Consider the following 18158-nt stretch of genomic DNA (forward strand, 5'->3'; position numbering starts at 1 on the left):
CAAGGATTGGAGGTCTAGGAGAATTGACCCAGGAAGTCTCTGGTCAGTCTGAACCCTTCCTTTTTAAATGCTCATGAATAATTGCATGCAAGAGAGTTTGTCACTACAGTCCTTTACTTTAAAAGAAGAGAAAGGAATAGGGGGAGGACGAAGAAAACATAAGAGGAAGAGGAAGAAGAGGGGGAGGAAGGAGAGGAAAAGGAGGAGGAGGAAAGGGAAAAGGAGGAGGAGCAGGAGAAAGAAGAAGGCTTCACCAAAGGCAATTTATAAATAACCAACAGCTAAGTAAAGGACATCATAGAGACTTTGCAAATTTCATGGCAGAGAAAAGATGTCAGCAAATGTCCTGCAGCAACATCCACTAATCAGTTTTGAAATGCACATGAAAGGAACACATGTGTCATGGCACCAGGCATGTCAGAGAAGCAGAGAACAACTTACCTCGGATTGGTTCTCTCTTTCCAACTGAACATAGACAACAGAGATAGAACACAGCTCATCAGACTTGTGAGGTAAGAGCCTTGCACTGCTAAGCCATCTCACCAGCTTACTTAATCATTTTTAGGTAGTGGCTTTATTGAGATATAGTGCACAAACTGGAAAATCATCCTTCTACAGTGTATTATTCTATGATATTTTTGTATATTTATAACTACTGTAATCTGATTTCAGAATCTCTATCACTTTAGAATGGAACTTGAGGCCATTAACAGTCACTCCCATTCCTCTCCCTCAACCCCAACAGCCTCCCATCTACTCTTACGATGCTCGACATTTTACAAAAATGGAAGTGTTGTGACTTACTTCTCTCATGGAGCAGTGTCCTAGGGAATCTGTGTATGCAGAAGGAGCTTTTGGGGACAGAATGAGCATCCTGCTGTATGCACATACTGCAGTTCATCAGTGGGAGGGCATTTGGAATTCTCCCACCTCCTAACATGGTTAGAAGCATTCACATACAAGTTGGCTTTGGCGCATGTTTCTGCTTCTTCTGGTTCATACTTGGGGGTGCATTTATTAGGTAACAAGTTTGAGGAACTGGAAAACATTTTATCAAGCAAGCAGGTGGCCATTTCACACTCCCAGCCATAACGTGTGAGCTCTATTCTCTCCACATCCTCATCAACATTGTCCCAGATGTAACCATACCTCTGTAGATTTATTTGCATCTTTCTAATGACTGCTGATGCTGACCATGCTTTGAACGTTATTTTTAAGCATAAAGACAAGAAGCAAACTAATATATATATTGTGACATCTAGATATTTCTGAAATGCAGAGGAAAAAAAACTTTCAGGAAACAAGAAAACACAGTGTATGTCTTTGCGTATGAATATAGTTGTCTTTTATGTCATTTGGAATCCTTTCTGTGGGCCCCAAACAAATGGTGGCAATGATGGTTAATTACTTATGTGACTAAAGGCAGAAATTCACAGTGGCTTTTGGGCAGGACCACACTGATTTTGACATTTGCCTGCCACCTGCCAAGGCAGGAGCCCCATAGCAGGACATCAAGGGCTTCATACAACTGTACCCCTTTCAGGACCCTTCCCGAGTGTGAGAGAAAAATGCTAACCTCCCCCATTAGACACACCTGCACACCAGCAGGCTAGCCTTCCCATATTCCCAGTTACACAGAAAAGGAAGCCTGGATAGGAAAGTTGGCCAGGCAGGGTGATCAGATCCTTTCTACCTCACAGGATTATGGGGCTTCCCAGAGCCAAGCAAACCTGGAACAAGGGAACCAGCCTCTGGCCATCATCCCAAGCAGGCAAGGAAGGACTAGATAGAAGGGGAGACCTGAGCTCTTAGGGCAACAGGAGAGAGAGATAGGGAGGGCTGTGTAGCGGGGCTGTGCTTTCTGCTATGGTGGAGTTGAGTTCCGCAGAGCATGGCTGCTGTGGTAGACCAAGTAAAAGAGCAGTTGTATGCTAACCTAATACCATGTACACTTCTTCCTAGGCTACTGAAACCCTCCACCCCATCAGTCATCAAACAGGTCCCTGAGGACAGTGTCTGCTCTCTGTGGCCCTCCTCCTGACAAGAAGGAGGATGGAAGATGATGGAGGTCGTGTGGCATCAAGGGAGCCTACATTGAGAGAGGTTGTTGGCAGTAGGCTCAAACATAAAAGGGCATGCATTAGTAACTGAATGGGAAATGCCCCCTGTAAATTCATATGTGTGAAGACTTGGTCCCTAGATAGCACTATCCCAGGAGACTGTAGAATCGTCAGAACGAATGAAGCCTTGGTGCAAGAGGTGGGTTACTGGACAATGAACATTGTGGGTTATAGCCTTGCCTGATTCTGGTCCTGGCCAGAGCTGGTACCTTCCTGGCTGCTGATGCAGTGAAACCAAGTGTCTCATACTCCTGCTGCCCCAGGTATGAGCTGTTTCCCCAACCATGCCGTTCCCACCATGGTGGACCATATACCCTCTCAAACTGTAAGCTAAAATAAATTCACTTCCCCTTAAGTTGCTTCTTAGCAGCATTTTTTTTTTTCTCGTGGTGATGAAAATGGTAAGGAACCCAGGTCACAAATAGAAGAACAAAGGAGAAAAATGTGGAGCTAAGGACTGCCCCACCTCCCAGGGAAAACAACAGCAGTTTCCAGAACAAGCCCAGAAGGCTAACAGGTATAAGAAGAGCTGTTTACACTTGTTTAACACCAGGGAAAAGGGACCAACAGCATGCTGCCACTTTACACCCGTTTAGCTTGTAAACAGTGAGAGGATGGAGAATGCCAAGAGCTCTTGGGGCTGCAAGGAGTGCTGAACAGCAAGGGCTGCTCAGGTGCTAACTCACAAGTGCAATCTGTCACTACTGAATCATCTCAAAGTGAGGTTCAACTGATGCCCCAGGGTCCTTTTCCTAGTGTGAGTCCCAGAGAAAGGCTTAACTTACAGCCCTTGGAAGGACAGACAACTAACTGGGTGCTCACCTTGAGGGAAGGGGGCTGAGTAAGCCATGGGCAATGGTGTCAGGTGGTCCTGATGCAGTCAAAATAGGGGCAAAGCAGTGGTGCTCTTAAAAGAACAGTGCTTAGGGAAAACATTAGTGGCAGGATGAGACACATAATAGATAGCATTTATTTAAATTTAAATACAGACACAAGACACACTCCACATTTGCTAGGCACAGAAACGCCTGTGGGAGGAGGAGAAAGGGTTGGGTCAAAAGAGAGTGCTTTTAAAAAATAAATAAAACATGAGAGTTCTTAAAGAGACAAATGGCAGTAAGGCAGCTGGAGCCAAGGGATGAGGAATGCACCGGAAGTGCAAATAATGGCTGCTGACAAGAGCTCCCCTTCGGAGCCACATTGACTCAACCATGGATCACTCGTGTACACGTTTATTGGTTTCTCTGGGCCTTGGGCAAAAGCTCTAGATGGGAAAAAGGAACAGATGGGGGCAGACACAGGAACTGAGAAAGTCAGAGGTTGAGAGCGCAGATGCAGAGAACGGGAGGGAGGAGCGCATTGCCCATGGCGGCATGGGTTCCAGTGCAGGGTTTGGGGCTCGTGGCCCCTGATGATGGCTGACCTAGCATTCAGAGGTCAGCACCTTCATTCTTGACCGGGGAGGTGTGGTCCACTCAGTGCAGGGTCGCCGGGCTGGCAGAAGTTCAGGGTCGTGGCCATACCATTTGCGTGAAATCTCCGTCCTCACCTCCACAGACAAGGGAGAAGATGTTAGGACGATTCCCGAGGCCACTCCCCACCTCAACCCCAGGAGAGCACAGCGGGAGGTGATGTGGGAGAAACAAGGCAGACAAGGAAAAGCTGGTCACCCACCCTGCCAAGCACAGACACCACTCCCTCTTTCCTTCCTGGGACTGTCTTTGGCCTTTGCCTTGAACACTTCCTTTTAGCACTGCCTGTGTCTGAGTCCAGGCAAACAAATGGGTGCCCTCTGTGCCTCTTGGTGCAGTCGACAGGTGTCACTTGCTGAGTGACTTTGATCCACCCTTGCCTTAGCCTTGGGGGCCATTGCTTTTTTCTGAAGGGGAAAAAAAAAATCTGGGAGAGAGAGGCGGGCAGTCTATATCTCTGGCTGGCTGGGGCACAGAGGGAGCTAAGAGGCATTCTGCCTGGTAGCTAACCTGGAGCTGTATAAAAGATCAAATGGGAAACTGATTCCTATTTAGAACAAAAACCTTCCCACAGCTGCCCCAAAACTACGAAGTGTAGTTGAAAGGAAGAGAGTTTCTTGTCACCAAAGCTATGTGACCCACCTCATGTCCAACTTTGCTTCCTAAAACAGAGTCCGTTTGTGAGATCCAGCTTACCTCAGTGGGGCTGCTCCTTACCCCACACCTTCTAGGGCTCCCAGGACTCCTGGGACTGCTACACTCATACTACGGTCTTACGTTCCCATTATAGATATGGCTGAGCAAAACTCAAAGACTGGGTAGGGTACACTGAGAGTCAGAGAGGGAGAAGGTCAGTTGGGAACAGACGGATCAGGTAAGGCAGGATGGACTGACAGATGGACAGAAAACAAGAGAAATGGATGGGGAGGTGGAAGAGAGGAGGAAGACCGGGAGGAAGAAAGGAATATCTTAATGGTAGAGAATCAGCCAGGTCTCTGCTAACCACAGAATCCATGGCAAATGAGGCCTTTGGGAGGAGCTGCAAGTTTGATTGTGCTTATGGCCAGAGTCTTGGGGATCTGCACTCAGACAAATTCTCCCCGTCTCTGCATAGCAGGACTTTGATAAGAATAGAGCCCACAGGGTCTTCTGGGTGACAGTCACTTCTCCTTCGCCTTCTCCTGCAGTGCCACATGTGCCATAGCCCCTATGCTGTCTGGTGGCTTCACCTCTGCCTCCACTTACGGCATGCTAATCTCAGAGTTCCTTACTTCCAGAGACTTTCTGCTCCCTGTTCTTCTTTGGCTCTTTCTGTCTCAATAGCTGGCCCCTGTTTCTTCTACATGAACCTCTGACTTTCTTGATTCCTGTCTCTGTCCCTTCATCTCTGTCCCTCAGCTGATCTACTCTGTCATCCACCCTTCCTTGATCCCTGAAAGACCTTCTCTGCCTCATGAGTTGGTGGTTGATTGTAGCCCAGAGCCCAGGAGGAATGTGGGCAACGTGTTCATAAAATAGTCAGACTAAACTTGCTTCAAGTGATCAGAACCTACTTCCACAAAGGATCACAGAATGGAGGATCATGGGATCCAGCCTAGCTGGGATTTACAGGGCCAGAGCATAAGAAAAAGGGACTGAGGACAAGGTCTATTGTTGAGTTAAGGTGAGCCATTGTGAGCACACATACCTCTTGGTTGAGGAAGCAGTAAAGGACCGCAACAATGAAGCCCTGTGGGGTCAAAGAAGAAGGAAAGACTCCATTAGAACACTTTGGCCTGACTTTGGAATGAGGAGGTCTTTCTATTGTCTTCTCCCTCACTCAACACTCACCATGCACCAGACATACCAAGCCATGTAATTATCATGGCATGCCTACCAGGGCTGTATAGATAGACCCACCTCACTGTGTATCTTCATCTTTGTATGTGCATTAGTGAGCACATTGCCTGATACATGATCATGATAGGTACTCGGTAGGAATTGAAAATATAAGATGGGTGAATAAATGAATGGATGATCATGGATGGATGGGTGGATGGATGGATGGATGGATGGATGGATGGACAGATGGGTAGGCAGAAAGAAAAAAGGAAGGGAGGAAGGACAAATAAATAGGGGTGAGTAGACATGTGGAAAGAAAGATAGATGAACAGATGAGTGGAAAGAAGAGTGGATAGATGGACAAGTGGCTAAAGGAAGAATAAAAGGATGAATGGATAGATGGATGGATGATATATGGAAAGAAATATGGGTGGATGGATGAATGGATGGGATGGACAGGTGGGTGGGAAGAAGAATGGATGTGGGGTCAGAAAACTGTGGAACTGGAAGGAGATAAGTTTAGAGCAAGAGTGAGGTTAAGTCAGGTCCAACCCCAGAAATCTCATATTGAGAGTGGTAGGAATGGGAGCCACTCCTTGCCCTGGGTCTGCATGCCTCAGGCACATAGTCCTGTGCATCCCACCTTTGCCCACACCAAAGGAGGTCACATCATTGCAGCCAAGTTAAACTTCCCCTCTCCTTATAAGGTCATGTCCAGAAAGCAACTGGAATTCCTCTTCATGTAAATAAGGCATTCCCAGCACCTTCACCCCAACCAGTGATGCACACCCTGAAAGCCTCCATCCTCTACCCAAAGGTTTAAATAGCCTTTGTTTCCTCTAGTTAAACGAGCTGCTCAAGAAAGCCTGCCTCCCAAGAATCTATTCTCATCACGTTTAATGCCATGCTCAATGCTCAGCCTCACTGGGCTGCCTGAGGTCTCCATCATCCCTGGCAGTTCCTGCCTCCCACTTCCTCGACTCAGGACCTACCTGCTGGTTGTGCTCACAGGCTGACTGCACCAGGAAGGGCGTAGGAAGCACAGGGGAAACAGAGCCCAAACAACATTAGTGGGCAGGCAAGTGGATTGATGGAAGGAGAACTAGAAGGAAGGACAGATGGATGGATGGATGGATGGATGGATGGATGGATGGATGAATAGATGAATAGGTAAAGGATGGATGGAAGGAATGGGTTAGGTGAAAGGAGGAAGGAAAAAGGAATAAGATGGGTGAATACGTGCAAAATGGATGGAAAGATGGATGGGTGGGTGGGTGGATGGATCAACTGATCGAGTAATTGATATCAAATAATGCATAAATGAGTGAGAAAGAGGAAGAAAAGCAATGATGGATGGATAATAAATGATGGATGGCCAGGCTGTAATCCCAGCACTCTGGGAGGCAGAGGCAGGTGGATCACTGTGAGTTCAAGGCCAGCCTAGTCTACAAAGTGAGTCCAGGATAGCCAGGGATGTTACACAGAGAAACCCTGTATCAATAAGAAATGATAGATGGGTGAGTGGATTGATAGATAGGTAGGTGGAGATGATTGGAAAGAAGAAGGTAACTGAATTGATTAACAAGTAATAAATGGTGGACGGATGAATAAGGGGCTGGATGATGGGTACAAGGGTGGATGAATAGTTGGGGAATATGCAGATGAATGTATGAATCGTTGGACGAGTAGAAAGATAAAGGATAAATGGGAGATGGACAGATGGATGAATAATTGAACAGACAGATGAATAAGTCTCACCCTAACATGAAATTAGTCAAGGCCTGCCATAGGCCTTGGAAAGAAAGAGTGTAGGAGGAAATCTCACCTGGAAGGACCCCAGTCCAAGCTCCAGGGGTAGACGGATGCCAAGGCCAGCATTGTCAGGCAGGAAGTTGAAGAAGATATAGTGAATTCCAAACAGCGGGATAAGGAGAAGTGTTGACTTGGAAAGCCGCCTTGGGGAAGACAAATTCTAGACTCTGAGTCTGCCTGTCATAATCCACCCTGGAGACTCTGCACCCCGTGAATCACTGGGCTTCTTTACTTTAAGGTCCATCACACTGTAATGGCCATGATGTTAGCCCAGCTACTCCAAAGTCAATATACATCTTTCAAAGTCTAGTTCTTCCCTAATTTCCCTGTCCTCCCATCTAAACATAAGGCTCCATCTCCAGGACCCATAAAAACAGATGCAGCACATGTCATCCAAGTCAGCCATTAGTCATGGTAAGTGGTGGTTTTGTGTCCCACTTTCCCTATACTGTGATCTCCTGGGAGCCTAGGGCCATATCTGTTCTCTCTTAGGGACATAGGGAAAAGGACAGGACCAGGGTAATAAAAAGCCTCCAGGTGAGACAAAAACAAATGTCATTCCCTCCAAGTGCATTCCATGAGGGTTCCGAGCACACGAGTGCATGTGCACGCATGCACGCACACACACACACACACACACACACACACACACACACAGTACCAGTATTGAGCCCGAGTGTGTAGGCCACCCTGCGCAGGCTCCAGTTTTCTCAGCAGGATACAAATTATATTGAGAAACAGCCCAAAGTTCACCTGGAAATGAGGCACAAGAAAGTGGGTGCAAAGGTCAGAGGCAGCACTAGTTGACCTAGGATTGGCTCTGAACCCTTTGCTGACTAGGAACCGCAAACCCATGAGATGCAGGGCAAAGGAAGATCTCCTTCTCTGGCCCTGGTAGAAAAGATGAGTCAGGCCTGGCCACCTGCCTCCAGCCACCACCCAGGTTACAAAGCAGTTGTCTATCACTGTGCAGTTCCCATGATGGGGAGATATCACACACCCACAGAGGCCATGACACACCAGGAGCAGGAGCAGCTGAGTGCTCACCTGTAGACGCCATCCATTACCACTCACCACCCCAGCAAGAGATGTTCTAGAAAACTGGTCTAGGCACTGACATAACCAATCAGTGATTGCAGCTGCCAGAGAAGCTAGGCACTAGTCATGTTGCCACCCTGCAAGGCCACACAAAGAAACCTGGAGGGCTGGGTAAATAAAGCAAAGATCACTGGCCTCAGAGACTGACCCCAACTGAGAGGACTATGGGCCCTTTGATGATCCACCAGCAGAGGGAGCTGTCGTCTAGGTCCCAGCACCTGGGAAGAAGACAGCCAGTGCTTGAAGATGCCCCTTTTCCACAGTGATGACGCACCTCTTCAACACACATGCTGTAGCTCCTGATCCTCTCTCCCATCTAGTATGCAACCCTTCATCCTTCCTCTATCTCCCTCTCACCTGATCTCTCTCAGCCTCTCCAAGACAGAGCCCCAGTGAAGGCTGGCTGGCCCTTCTCATCCTTGTCCAGACATTTTTCTTCCTGTAGAAGGCCTGCTAGGAGCTGGTCTCCTGAGATGCGCAGCTCTGATAGCTTCTCCTGACTGAGTTCCTGCCCTCTCCGTGCTACCAGCAGCCTGCCAACATGCCACACTCTGAGCTAGGGACTCCCTCCTCTTCCTTGGATGCTCTACTCCATGCCTTGCTGGCAGCACGGGGATAAGAAAGTTGCTCTACTCACGCAGTGTCCTCGAAGGCCAGTTTGCAGCCCACCCATGTACCAGTGCACAGCACAGGGAGTCCTGTAGGTGAGACATCACTCGGGTGAGTGAGGGCCCTGCACCCTTTGCTTTGAGTTTAGCCTCCACCTCCCAACAATCTGTTAGCTGCATGCAGACGGTAATGGTGGGGCCAAGTAACTGCTTGAGGGGATATGATCTATTTCCCAGTGCTCTCAGTATGGGCCTGTCCCTTCCCCCTCCCTGGGCCTCAGAATCACCCACAATGAGAAAGGCCTCCTTATGAGCTCCCAGGACCTTCCAGCCTCCACCTCCCATATGGTGGTCAATGAACCCTTGATGCTCACCCCAGCCAGCAAGAACCAGCCACCAGAAAGCTGATTTGGACCTGGGGGATGTGGAAGCCAAGAGGCAGCTCAGGTAGACAGCTTCTGCCAGTAGCCAGCTGAAGTTGGTCATGGTGGCAAAATGGTTGATGGCCACAGAGACCTTGCACAGGATCTGAGAACAGAGGCCTGATGCTTCAGAGCTTGGACCTCCATTGGGGGTCTCTTTCACCCCCGCCCCGAAACACCAAACCCTCAGGTCCCCTCCACCCTGGGCTTGACCACTCCACTCCTTGGGCTGCCCCAGAAGGAATTTGACAGTATAAGTGTGATGATCAGAGCACATACAGACAAGGGGCTGGGCATGGTGACATTCGCCTTTAATCCCAGCACTCGGGAGGCAGAGGCAGGTGGATTGCTGTGAGTTTGAGGCCAGCCTGGTCTACAAAGTGAGTCTAGGACAGCCAAGGCTACACAGGGAAACCTGTCTCAAAAAACAAAAAAACAAAACAAAACAAACAAAAAACAACAACAACAAAGCAAAACACACACGGAGAGCACATACAGATAGGCTGTGTTCATTGTACTCTCTCTCTCAACGATGCAAGCCATCTCAGCCTCTGCGATGTTTCTGTGAAGGAATAACTCCAAGACCTCTCATGGACTTGTCTCAGGGTCACTAAAAATTGCTTTATTTTCTTTGCCATGTGCCATTCCTAGGTTCTCTTTTAAAGTGACAGCCATGGACTTCTCACCCATGCACCCATGCTTTGATCAGTGAATATAGGATGCTGTCATCATGCATGCAGCCATCTGCCTTGCTCCTCCCTCACCTGCCTATGTGGGCAGCAGTACCGCCTCTGAGCCCAGCTGCCCAAGCTCTATCTGTTCCCCCAACTGTGGCAGGGTGACCAGGCCAGCTGCCCCTTGTTAACAAGATGGGATTAAAGTGAGGTTTTCAAAGCATTTTAAGATCAAAGGAGATAACACATGTAAAGTACTTGGTGTGCCACCCGGCCTAAGTTAGCACAACAGTTGCATTCAGTGATTAATTCATTAACAAAATCAGGCCACTTGTTGGTTTGAGAAGTCACTTGTCTATTCATTTCCAGAACACTTTGAAAGTCCTTGTACTCTGACCCCCTTCAGCTGTCAGTCTGTTCCTCTCCTCTCCTTTCCACTTAAGACTTAAGCTGACTTCCAGTTTGGCGGCTCTGCCCCAGACTCTCCTAACATTAACAGCTTCCTCCCTGTCTCTCTACTGTGATGTAGCCCAAAGGCCACCTCCTCCCTGAAGCCCTTTCGTTCTCTTAGTTCTCAGCTTTCCCTACCCAGTAGTCTCCAAGTCTGGGTACCTCCTGTTCCCTAGGTGCTTCTGGGAAGAGGGGCCAAGCTCCACCCAAGTCCTTGTATACTCATTAAAAGCAATGAAATGTCTAACTGAGCATGGGATCTGCTGTGACCAACTTGAAATGGGAGTTTGGAGGAAAGAGAATAATGGCTATGAGGTGGCCCTGGCAAAAAAGAGCATCTCAGATTGACCCTGCGATGTATGAATGTGTGGGGGAAACTTGAGGCTTCCTTCATTTGTCACTGGCCATAAATACAGGGTCAGACTGTGTGTGACAACAGGTAGGGGCACATTCAGGCCTGTCCTCTGCCCTCTTCCCTCTGCCCCAACTCCCTCCAGCCACAGCCTTTACAGTGGACAAGCTGCAGTGGTCCATGCTATTGCCCTGGAAGATGGCAGCATCCTTCAGGAACACAGCACTGGCTTTGAGGATGAAGGTGGCAAACAGCTGCATGTGGATGTAGTTCCGGGGGCAGTGGAGCCTCCTGGAAAGGACAGAATACATGAATGCAGAGGCCTGGATGCAAAAGGACTTCCCAGGGCCTAGAATGGGTCTGGCATGGCTGAGGCGCTAGGCAGAAGGCGAGCCAGTGCAGAGCACCCAGAGCCACACCAAATAAAATCAAACCAAACGAACTGAGTAGAAAGTGAGTAGAAAGTGAGCAGGATGTGTCAGTTTGACCCAGAAGGTCAGATGGCCAGCATTTGCCTGGGCTAGGTTCATGAACAGAAGCAAGAGGCCACAGTCCCACCTTCAGGGTACAGAGGCAGCCACAACCCAGAAATAGCCTGGGGGCATCACTGAGTGATCAGAGAACTACCTTTTGAGGCATAGACCCATGGAGAACTCAGCTTTTGAGGGCTGGAAAGCCGTTACACCCAGCAGTAAGAGCTGAGGGTAGGCTTCGTGATGGAGCCCATGCAGGAGACCATGGGTTCAATCCCCAATACTTAAAACCAAACCAAAAAGTACTATAATGGTCAGAAAGTAGCAATCATCAAAAACAGCATCATGCAGGGGCCAAAGAGGATTCTCAGAACCCGATGAGAGCCAGGTGTCCTGTGTTGGCAAGGATGAGCCCACTGCCAAGAAAAAGAAGGCCCTGGAAACAAACAGAACATGCTCTACATGAGCAAAAGTGTGGCCATAGAACAGAGGTCTGGTGTGTGAAGAGATGGCCCACATGTCAGGGGAAATGGCAAGAAGTCAGCAAAAGGCATCTCGCCTAAATCAGAGCCCCTCTTGACTATCCAGGCAAAGAACCAGACTTGGTTCCAGGACAGTAGGGGACAGTCAGTGAAAATTCTTGAGCAAGGAGCAAGGACAGCAAACCTGAGAGCCAACAGGATGGCAATAGCCATGCAGAGGGCTACAATGGAGATGCTGTGGCCTGTGGTGTAGATGATCCTCATCGTCGAGAAGTAGGACTTCTGGGGACAATAGAAGCAGAAGAAAGGTTTGGCACTCAAGCATGGAGTCTGCAGCTCCACCGACGGCCCAGTCACTGATACCACAGAAAAACCCATATGGGCACCGAGCCTGCAGGTGGAGGTGCTAAGGTTTCACAGTTACACTGGGAGTGAGAAGAGCAAGAAGAAACTACCTGTCCCCGGAGAGTAACACGAGCACAGTTGGTTTATTGATATCAACTAACTACCATATTTTTTGGAACATAAGATGCATTCCTCCCCCAAAAGTGGGGGGGGGATTAGACTGTGTCTTATGGTCCAATTGCTGTTTTCACTGTTTTTCTTGTTTTACTGATCTAAAAACTGGGTGTCTCTTATGTTTGGGTGTGTCTTATGGTTGGGTGTGTCTTATGGTCAGGTGCGTCTTATAGTCCAAAAAATACAGTACCAGCTTGAGAACACATAATGGTGACATGCAGAACACCAGAAACAGCCACAGGCAAGCAGGAAAAGGCTTTTGGGGACCCTACATGTTTGAATCAGTCTCAGTTGGGGGGGAGCACATCCTGTTTGCTTCCAGGGCCTTCTTTTTCTTGGCAGTGTCTGCATCCCTGCTCTCATCCTCTTTGCCCCCTGCACGACGTCCCTTTGATGGTCGTAACCTTCTGACCATTATAGTACTTTGGCCAGGCATTGGCTCTACTCCAACTCTGCTGTTCATTGCAAGCAATCCCTGTGCCTCTCTGACCTGTCTCTTCATCTGAAAGATAAGCACACCAGTGCTTTTGCTCCTAGGCTGAGGGCAGAAGGAAATGGCATTGTGAGTGTGAATGGGCCCCGTGAAGACCCTGATCTATGCACAGTGTGTGGTATGCTGCCCAGAGCTAGGGGTCTCTGCAATCACCATGTTCTTGAGTTTCTCCCACTTGCCCACACCACAGTCTAGTATACTGTCCCACTGGTTGAGGACCTGAAAAGCAAACACGCCCTTTTCTAGCACAGCCTGCAGTCTCCATTTCCTCTGAAACGACTAAAGCCAACCCACCCACCCACCCTCACCCTGGAAACCGAGAACAGAAAATGCTGGCTAAGAGGAGAGTGACCACAGCTTTCAGGCTGCCCTTGGCTTTCCTTCTCCCTCAAAGCAAAGTAGCCCATGTGTCATCTAAATGGGCCGCCTTCACTAGGCATTTTACTGCCATCTGCTGGGCATCTCCTGTAATTACCATGCCCCCACGGTGGCTACTGTGGGAATGGCAGCCATCCATTGAGATCGTAATCTACCACCTTTACCAGTATACATGATCATTTTTCCTCCAAGATGTTGGGAGTCCCTTACCTCTTCGGTTATCAGCTCCAAAGGCACAGGGCAGGCCACGGGGTATGGAGGGAAGGGGTCAGACCAGCCAGTGATGGTACAGTCCCGCTTCACAGCCCCTAGAGGCAAGCAAGAGTCTCTGCTTACAGAATTCCTCCCTTTCCCAAAACATGGTGGGAGGGCCCTAGCTTTCAAGTGCCCCTGTGGGGTGTGCACAAGGAGGTCTTAAACACAGGGATTGAAGAGTCCTCCTCTCCAGGGGCCGGAGTTCCAGAACAGTGTGGTCTGTCTCTAGTGTCCAAGAAAGTTCTGTATTCATGTGGGGGGGGCACAGAGTGGACCAATGGACCTCAATATCCTAAGGGCAGGAGGGAAGAAAACAGGCACCCACCCTGTGCCCCATGAGACTGGAAGGCCAGAGACAGGAAGGCCAGGAGGTGAAGTGGAAGAGGGGATGCTCCCCACCATACTCAATATGGTATCTATCACCTCCTGATAACAGCCAGACAGCACTGGTGGATCACAACACACACACACACACACACACACACACACACACACACACACACACACACACACACACACACACACTGGTCCTGCACTGGGAGCTTGGTGTTATATCAATCATCATTCAAGATGACGAAAATATTCAGGATGACACTAGAAGAGAGAAAGGTGACACTGAAATTCACGACAGCCCGTCACCAAATCAAGTGATGTGCAACCAAGAAAGGACCACCTGCTCCCCGCCCCTGCCATACCTAGGCCACTTACCTGGCTCTGAGCTGAAGTGAGAGAAGAAGTCAGGGCAGGGGAGGATGACCCACTGGCCGGAGCCTGTTGGAGGCCAGCATAGTAGGCCATCCCAGGTCACAGGGCAGCCTAGGTGAAGAGGAAGGAGACATTGGTGACCTATGAGGGAAATTGATATGGCATTCTGAAAGGCAATGCTGGAGGAGACGTCAGGATCAGGGACATCCCCACCCCCTCATACCCAGGGAGGTGTTGCTGGTCTCCTCTGCCACCTGAAGGCATGTGAGCTCATCCTCTCTCAGTTGAGTGATGAAGTCACATTCTGAATGAAGATAACCCCGTGCCTATGGGAAATAATGACAAGGTGAGCCAAGACAACTGGAGGCCTCCTTTCTATCTAGCTCTATTGACCCAAAGACAGAGACCAAGCTTGATAGACTTCTGTGCCCTGATTCTGAGAAAGACCAATTTGCCCCTCAGATGTCAAGGCATGTTTGATGGGTAGTTGGTCCTGAAGAAGAGAAAGGAGTCGGGAATAAAGAGGGGATGTTCACAAAGGAGCAAGGTAGAAAAGAGAGGAAGGAAAGAGCAGAAGAAAGATAGGGAAAGAGAGAAGGAAGAATGGTAGGGAAGGAGGGACAGAAAGAGTAGGGAAGAAGAGAGAGACATACACTTTTCCATCACATGACAGTGAATTCTAAAGCATGTTAAAGAAAGCTCTAGAGATCCCATAGCTATGACACTTTAGTACTTGACATAGTGTTTCCTCCTTCCTCACCACCCTCTCCTCTATACTTCTGGGCCCTGGAAGTATTTCTGCATAAACAACCTTGTAGGCAGAAGAATGTTTCCTTCCCAAAGATATCCGTATCCCAAATCCCCAAACCCAGTGAGTGTGTCACCTGACACAGTCAAGAGAGTTAGCAGATATGATCAGGGATCTCCAAGCAGGAAGATGTCCTTGACTATCTGAGTGTCCAAGATGTCCTTGACTATCTGAATGCTCCCAAAGTCATCACAAAGGGCACAGGGATCAAATCAGAGAGGAGATTATGGAAAGGGGTGATAAAAAGCTATGATGCTTACTGAAGATGAAGAAATGTCTCAGGCCAGGCTAGGAGACTTCAGAAGGGCCACAGCCCTGTCAACCATTCGGAGTTAGTCCACTGACAAGCGTGTTGGACTTCTGACATGTCTCAGGTAAGTTACGTGAGCAAATGTGTAGACTAAGAGTATATGGGTGGATGGGGGAGTGAGAAGACAATAGCTCCTGGCTGAGGTAAAAGAATAACAAACAGGAAGGAGGAACTGGAAGTGGGAGCTAGCTGGTGGAATGGATGAGTGTTCAGACAGACACACAGTCAAAGAGATAAGGGAAGATGGACACATGGGGATGCATGGAGGTCCTGTATCACCGTGACTGAGTTGATCATTAGATGGATAGAAAGAAATTGCCTTCATGTATGGCTCAGTGATCATGAGGATTGCAGGCTGGATACCTCCCAGAGGCTGAGGGTTACAAGAAATGGCCTCTAAATTTTTCTGGGCATCTCTGTGTTTTTGAAGAGTGATTTCGAAGCCATCTGGAGCCCAAGTGCTCTAGGCCAGGCAGAGACCTTAGGTATGTCCAAGACTTGGTGTTTGAGAGTGAGAACTTGTAACATCTCTCAAGATGTACTCTTGCAAGATCCATGCACACATACAGCACACACACACACACGCGTGCACACACACACATCCTTTCACTGACCTGACCAGCTTCTCACCTCAAGGTTTGAGAGACAGTGGTCAACTCTAGTCTTGAACCTTGTATCTACACCAGCTGCTGAACAACCCCTCTGGTCTAGGGTTCCCTCACTCAAATCAAGCTTTCATGGTGTTGTGTACACAGGAGAACGTGAGTCCTTTGCACCATATAGGGAGCTCTTGGAATTTACATGCATGATACTCACATGCCAGACTTTGACAGGTCAAATCACTGATACCCTACCCCCCCCCCCCAAGGCATGGTAGTTCTATGTAGGCTGGCCGGTAATTCTCTGTGTAGCTCAGACTAACATCAAACTCATGATATTCATCCAGCTCCCACAAGTGCTGAGACTGCGGGTGGGAGCCACCACACCTCCCTCTCAAATTTCTCTTTTTACACAGAGGCAAATGAAGGCTCAAGTGTCACACAGTACTCTTTGTGGTCCGCAGATGCCAGCATCTTGAGTGAAAAGCAGTGAAATGTTAGGATGAGTGGTCACCCCTGGCAAGGCAGTAAAAGAAGAAGGTAGCCTCAGTCCCCATATGCTCCCACCTAGTGCCTTGTGATGCCTCCCCTCCTGCCCCTTGCTGCTGTGAGCTACCCAGAAAGTCTACTGGAAAGTTGCAGCCTATTCAGAGATGCCTCCTCTCTTGGCTTTCCCACACCCCAGTGCACAGTCCAGGGAACAGTAGCTGGTTTCCCAAAGCTTCTCCAAGCCTGGCTTCATGAAAGGAAAATCTCCCAGATGGCACATCTGGAAGAGCTGACATCTACTACTTCTTCAGTCCCCACAGAGTCCCTGGCCACCTCCCTTCTGGGAACAAGCCATGCTGAAGAGAAACAAGAAAACGGGAGACAGGACAGTGTTGCTTGTTTTTGAGATAGAACAGGTGGCAGCCTGGGGTGTATGGTTTAGAGATGGGACAGACTCAAGTGTGACCAGGAGACCCTATCTGGCCTCGGCTACTTCAAGACAGAGTCTCAGGACAGGTCCCCCAGAGGAGTCATATGTAGGGCCTGGGTGACGGAATAAGAAGGCACAAAAACCATTTCCAGGAAAACAGTTCCAGGCAGGATCTAAGATTAGTGGGAGGTGGGGGGGGGGGGGGAAGAGGGAGTGAAGAGGAAGTCACCAAACTTAGGAGTTTCCCCAACCACAGTCTGTCACCACCCAGCTGGAGGAGAGCAGGGAAAAAGGTCTGAGCTGGCTACTTACAACCGCGCACAGGTTCAGCAAGCACAGGACACAGGTACCCCGCAACAGGCTGTTCATGGCAGTGGTGCCTGCAGTCAGCCTCAATGAGCCTTGGCCCTTTCCTCCCAGTCTGTCTCTACTGGTGCATTCTCCTGGCTGTGTTCTCTGCTGCTGCCTCACCTTCCCAGTAACTATTTGTGTAGGCAGGGCCAACAGGAGGGACACCTCACTGAATATTGAGCAGGATGGTGGGACACTGTGTTACTGCCAGCCCAGAATGGGACTCTGTGTCCTCAGCAGGGGGTGGCTGAGCTCTAATACAGCACTTCACTCTGCCTCTATGTCTGAGGTGTGCCTGTCCTGAAAGCAAGAACCCAGAGCACACAGGTAGGGCACAGAGAGATGGCAGCCACAGGACACTGTTCCGCTTAGTCAGTATGCCCCTCTCGAGTGGCTCAGCTCCTCCAGTAAGCCTCAGCTTCTCCTTTGGACAGGAGGATTATTGGGAAACCTTGTGTAGCCCCATGTGAAGTTGAAAGCCCTGATGTTGCAGATGCCATCATTTCCTGAGCCCAGTTCCCCAATGGCCTTACTTGGAGAGGCCTTCTATACCTGCATAAGAGTGAAGGAACCTCAGAAAATAAGGAGGCAACCCAGGGCTGCCCCAGATTTTTAAGGAGCCTAAGATTTGTTGATGCTCTTATTCTCTTCCATAGGGCTAAGGGTGAGCTGAGGGGACCAAAAACTAGGGTGGGTGACAGTGGAGCCTGAAAGGTTCAAAAGAGCATTATAAAAAAATGGCCACAATGGGCTGGGAGTGTGGCTCAGTGGTAAAGTGCTTGTTCAACATGTGTGAGGCTCCGGGTTCAAATCTCTGGCCTCACAGAACAAAGAAGCAGTTGGTAAACACAGTTTATGTTGTGCTTACATTGTGCCACGTTGTTTACCTGATGGGGACACTTAGATGGTAAAGTGACATCTGCAACATCAAGGCTACCAACTTCACATGGAGCTAAGCAAGGTTTCCCAATAATCCTCCTGTCCAAAGGAGAAGCTGAGGCTTACTGGAGGAGCTGAGCTTCTCAAGAGGACCAGGG

The 18158-nt window shown here is 49.0% G+C and overlaps 1 protein-coding gene across 1 annotated transcript; it reads right to left on the reverse strand.

The window, feature by feature from the left end:
• Positions 1-3543: 3543 nt before the first annotated feature.
• Positions 3544-17139, reverse strand: Ghrhr (growth hormone releasing hormone receptor). The gene is made up of 13 exons (XM_051152321.1): positions 17083-17139; positions 14358-14460; positions 14138-14245; positions 13385-13482; positions 11969-12066; positions 10988-11120; positions 9306-9459; positions 8961-9021; positions 8472-8541; positions 7887-7978; positions 7239-7368; positions 5280-5321; positions 3544-3669 (listed from the first exon to the last, which is right to left on the reverse strand). Exons 1-13 carry the CDS (start codon positions 17137-17139, stop codon positions 3544-3546), a joined length of 1272 nt encoding a protein of 423 aa, XP_051008278.1.
• Positions 17140-18158: the final 1019 nt, after the last annotated feature.

This window comes from Acomys russatus, chromosome 10 (genome assembly GCF_903995435.1).
Source record: "Acomys russatus chromosome 10, mAcoRus1.1, whole genome shotgun sequence".
NCBI lineage: Eukaryota > Metazoa > Chordata > Mammalia > Rodentia > Muridae > Acomys > Acomys russatus.

Bases quoted from the DNA above. Each gene is read 5' to 3' on its own strand.
- Ghrhr (XM_051152321.1), bottom strand. From the start codon at position 17,139: ATGAACAGCCTGTTGCGGGGTACCTGTGTCCTGTGCTTGCTGAACCTG. The intron at 13,483-14,137 runs GTAAGTGGCCTA...GCTTGCCTCTAG, and splicing joins TCACTTCAGCTCAGAGCCAG to GGGCTGTGAAGCGGGACTGT. The intron at 7,979-8,471 runs GTCAGTCTCTGA...CCTCATTTCCAG, and splicing joins CCATAGTCCTCTCAGTTGGG to GTGAACTTTGGGCTGTTTCT.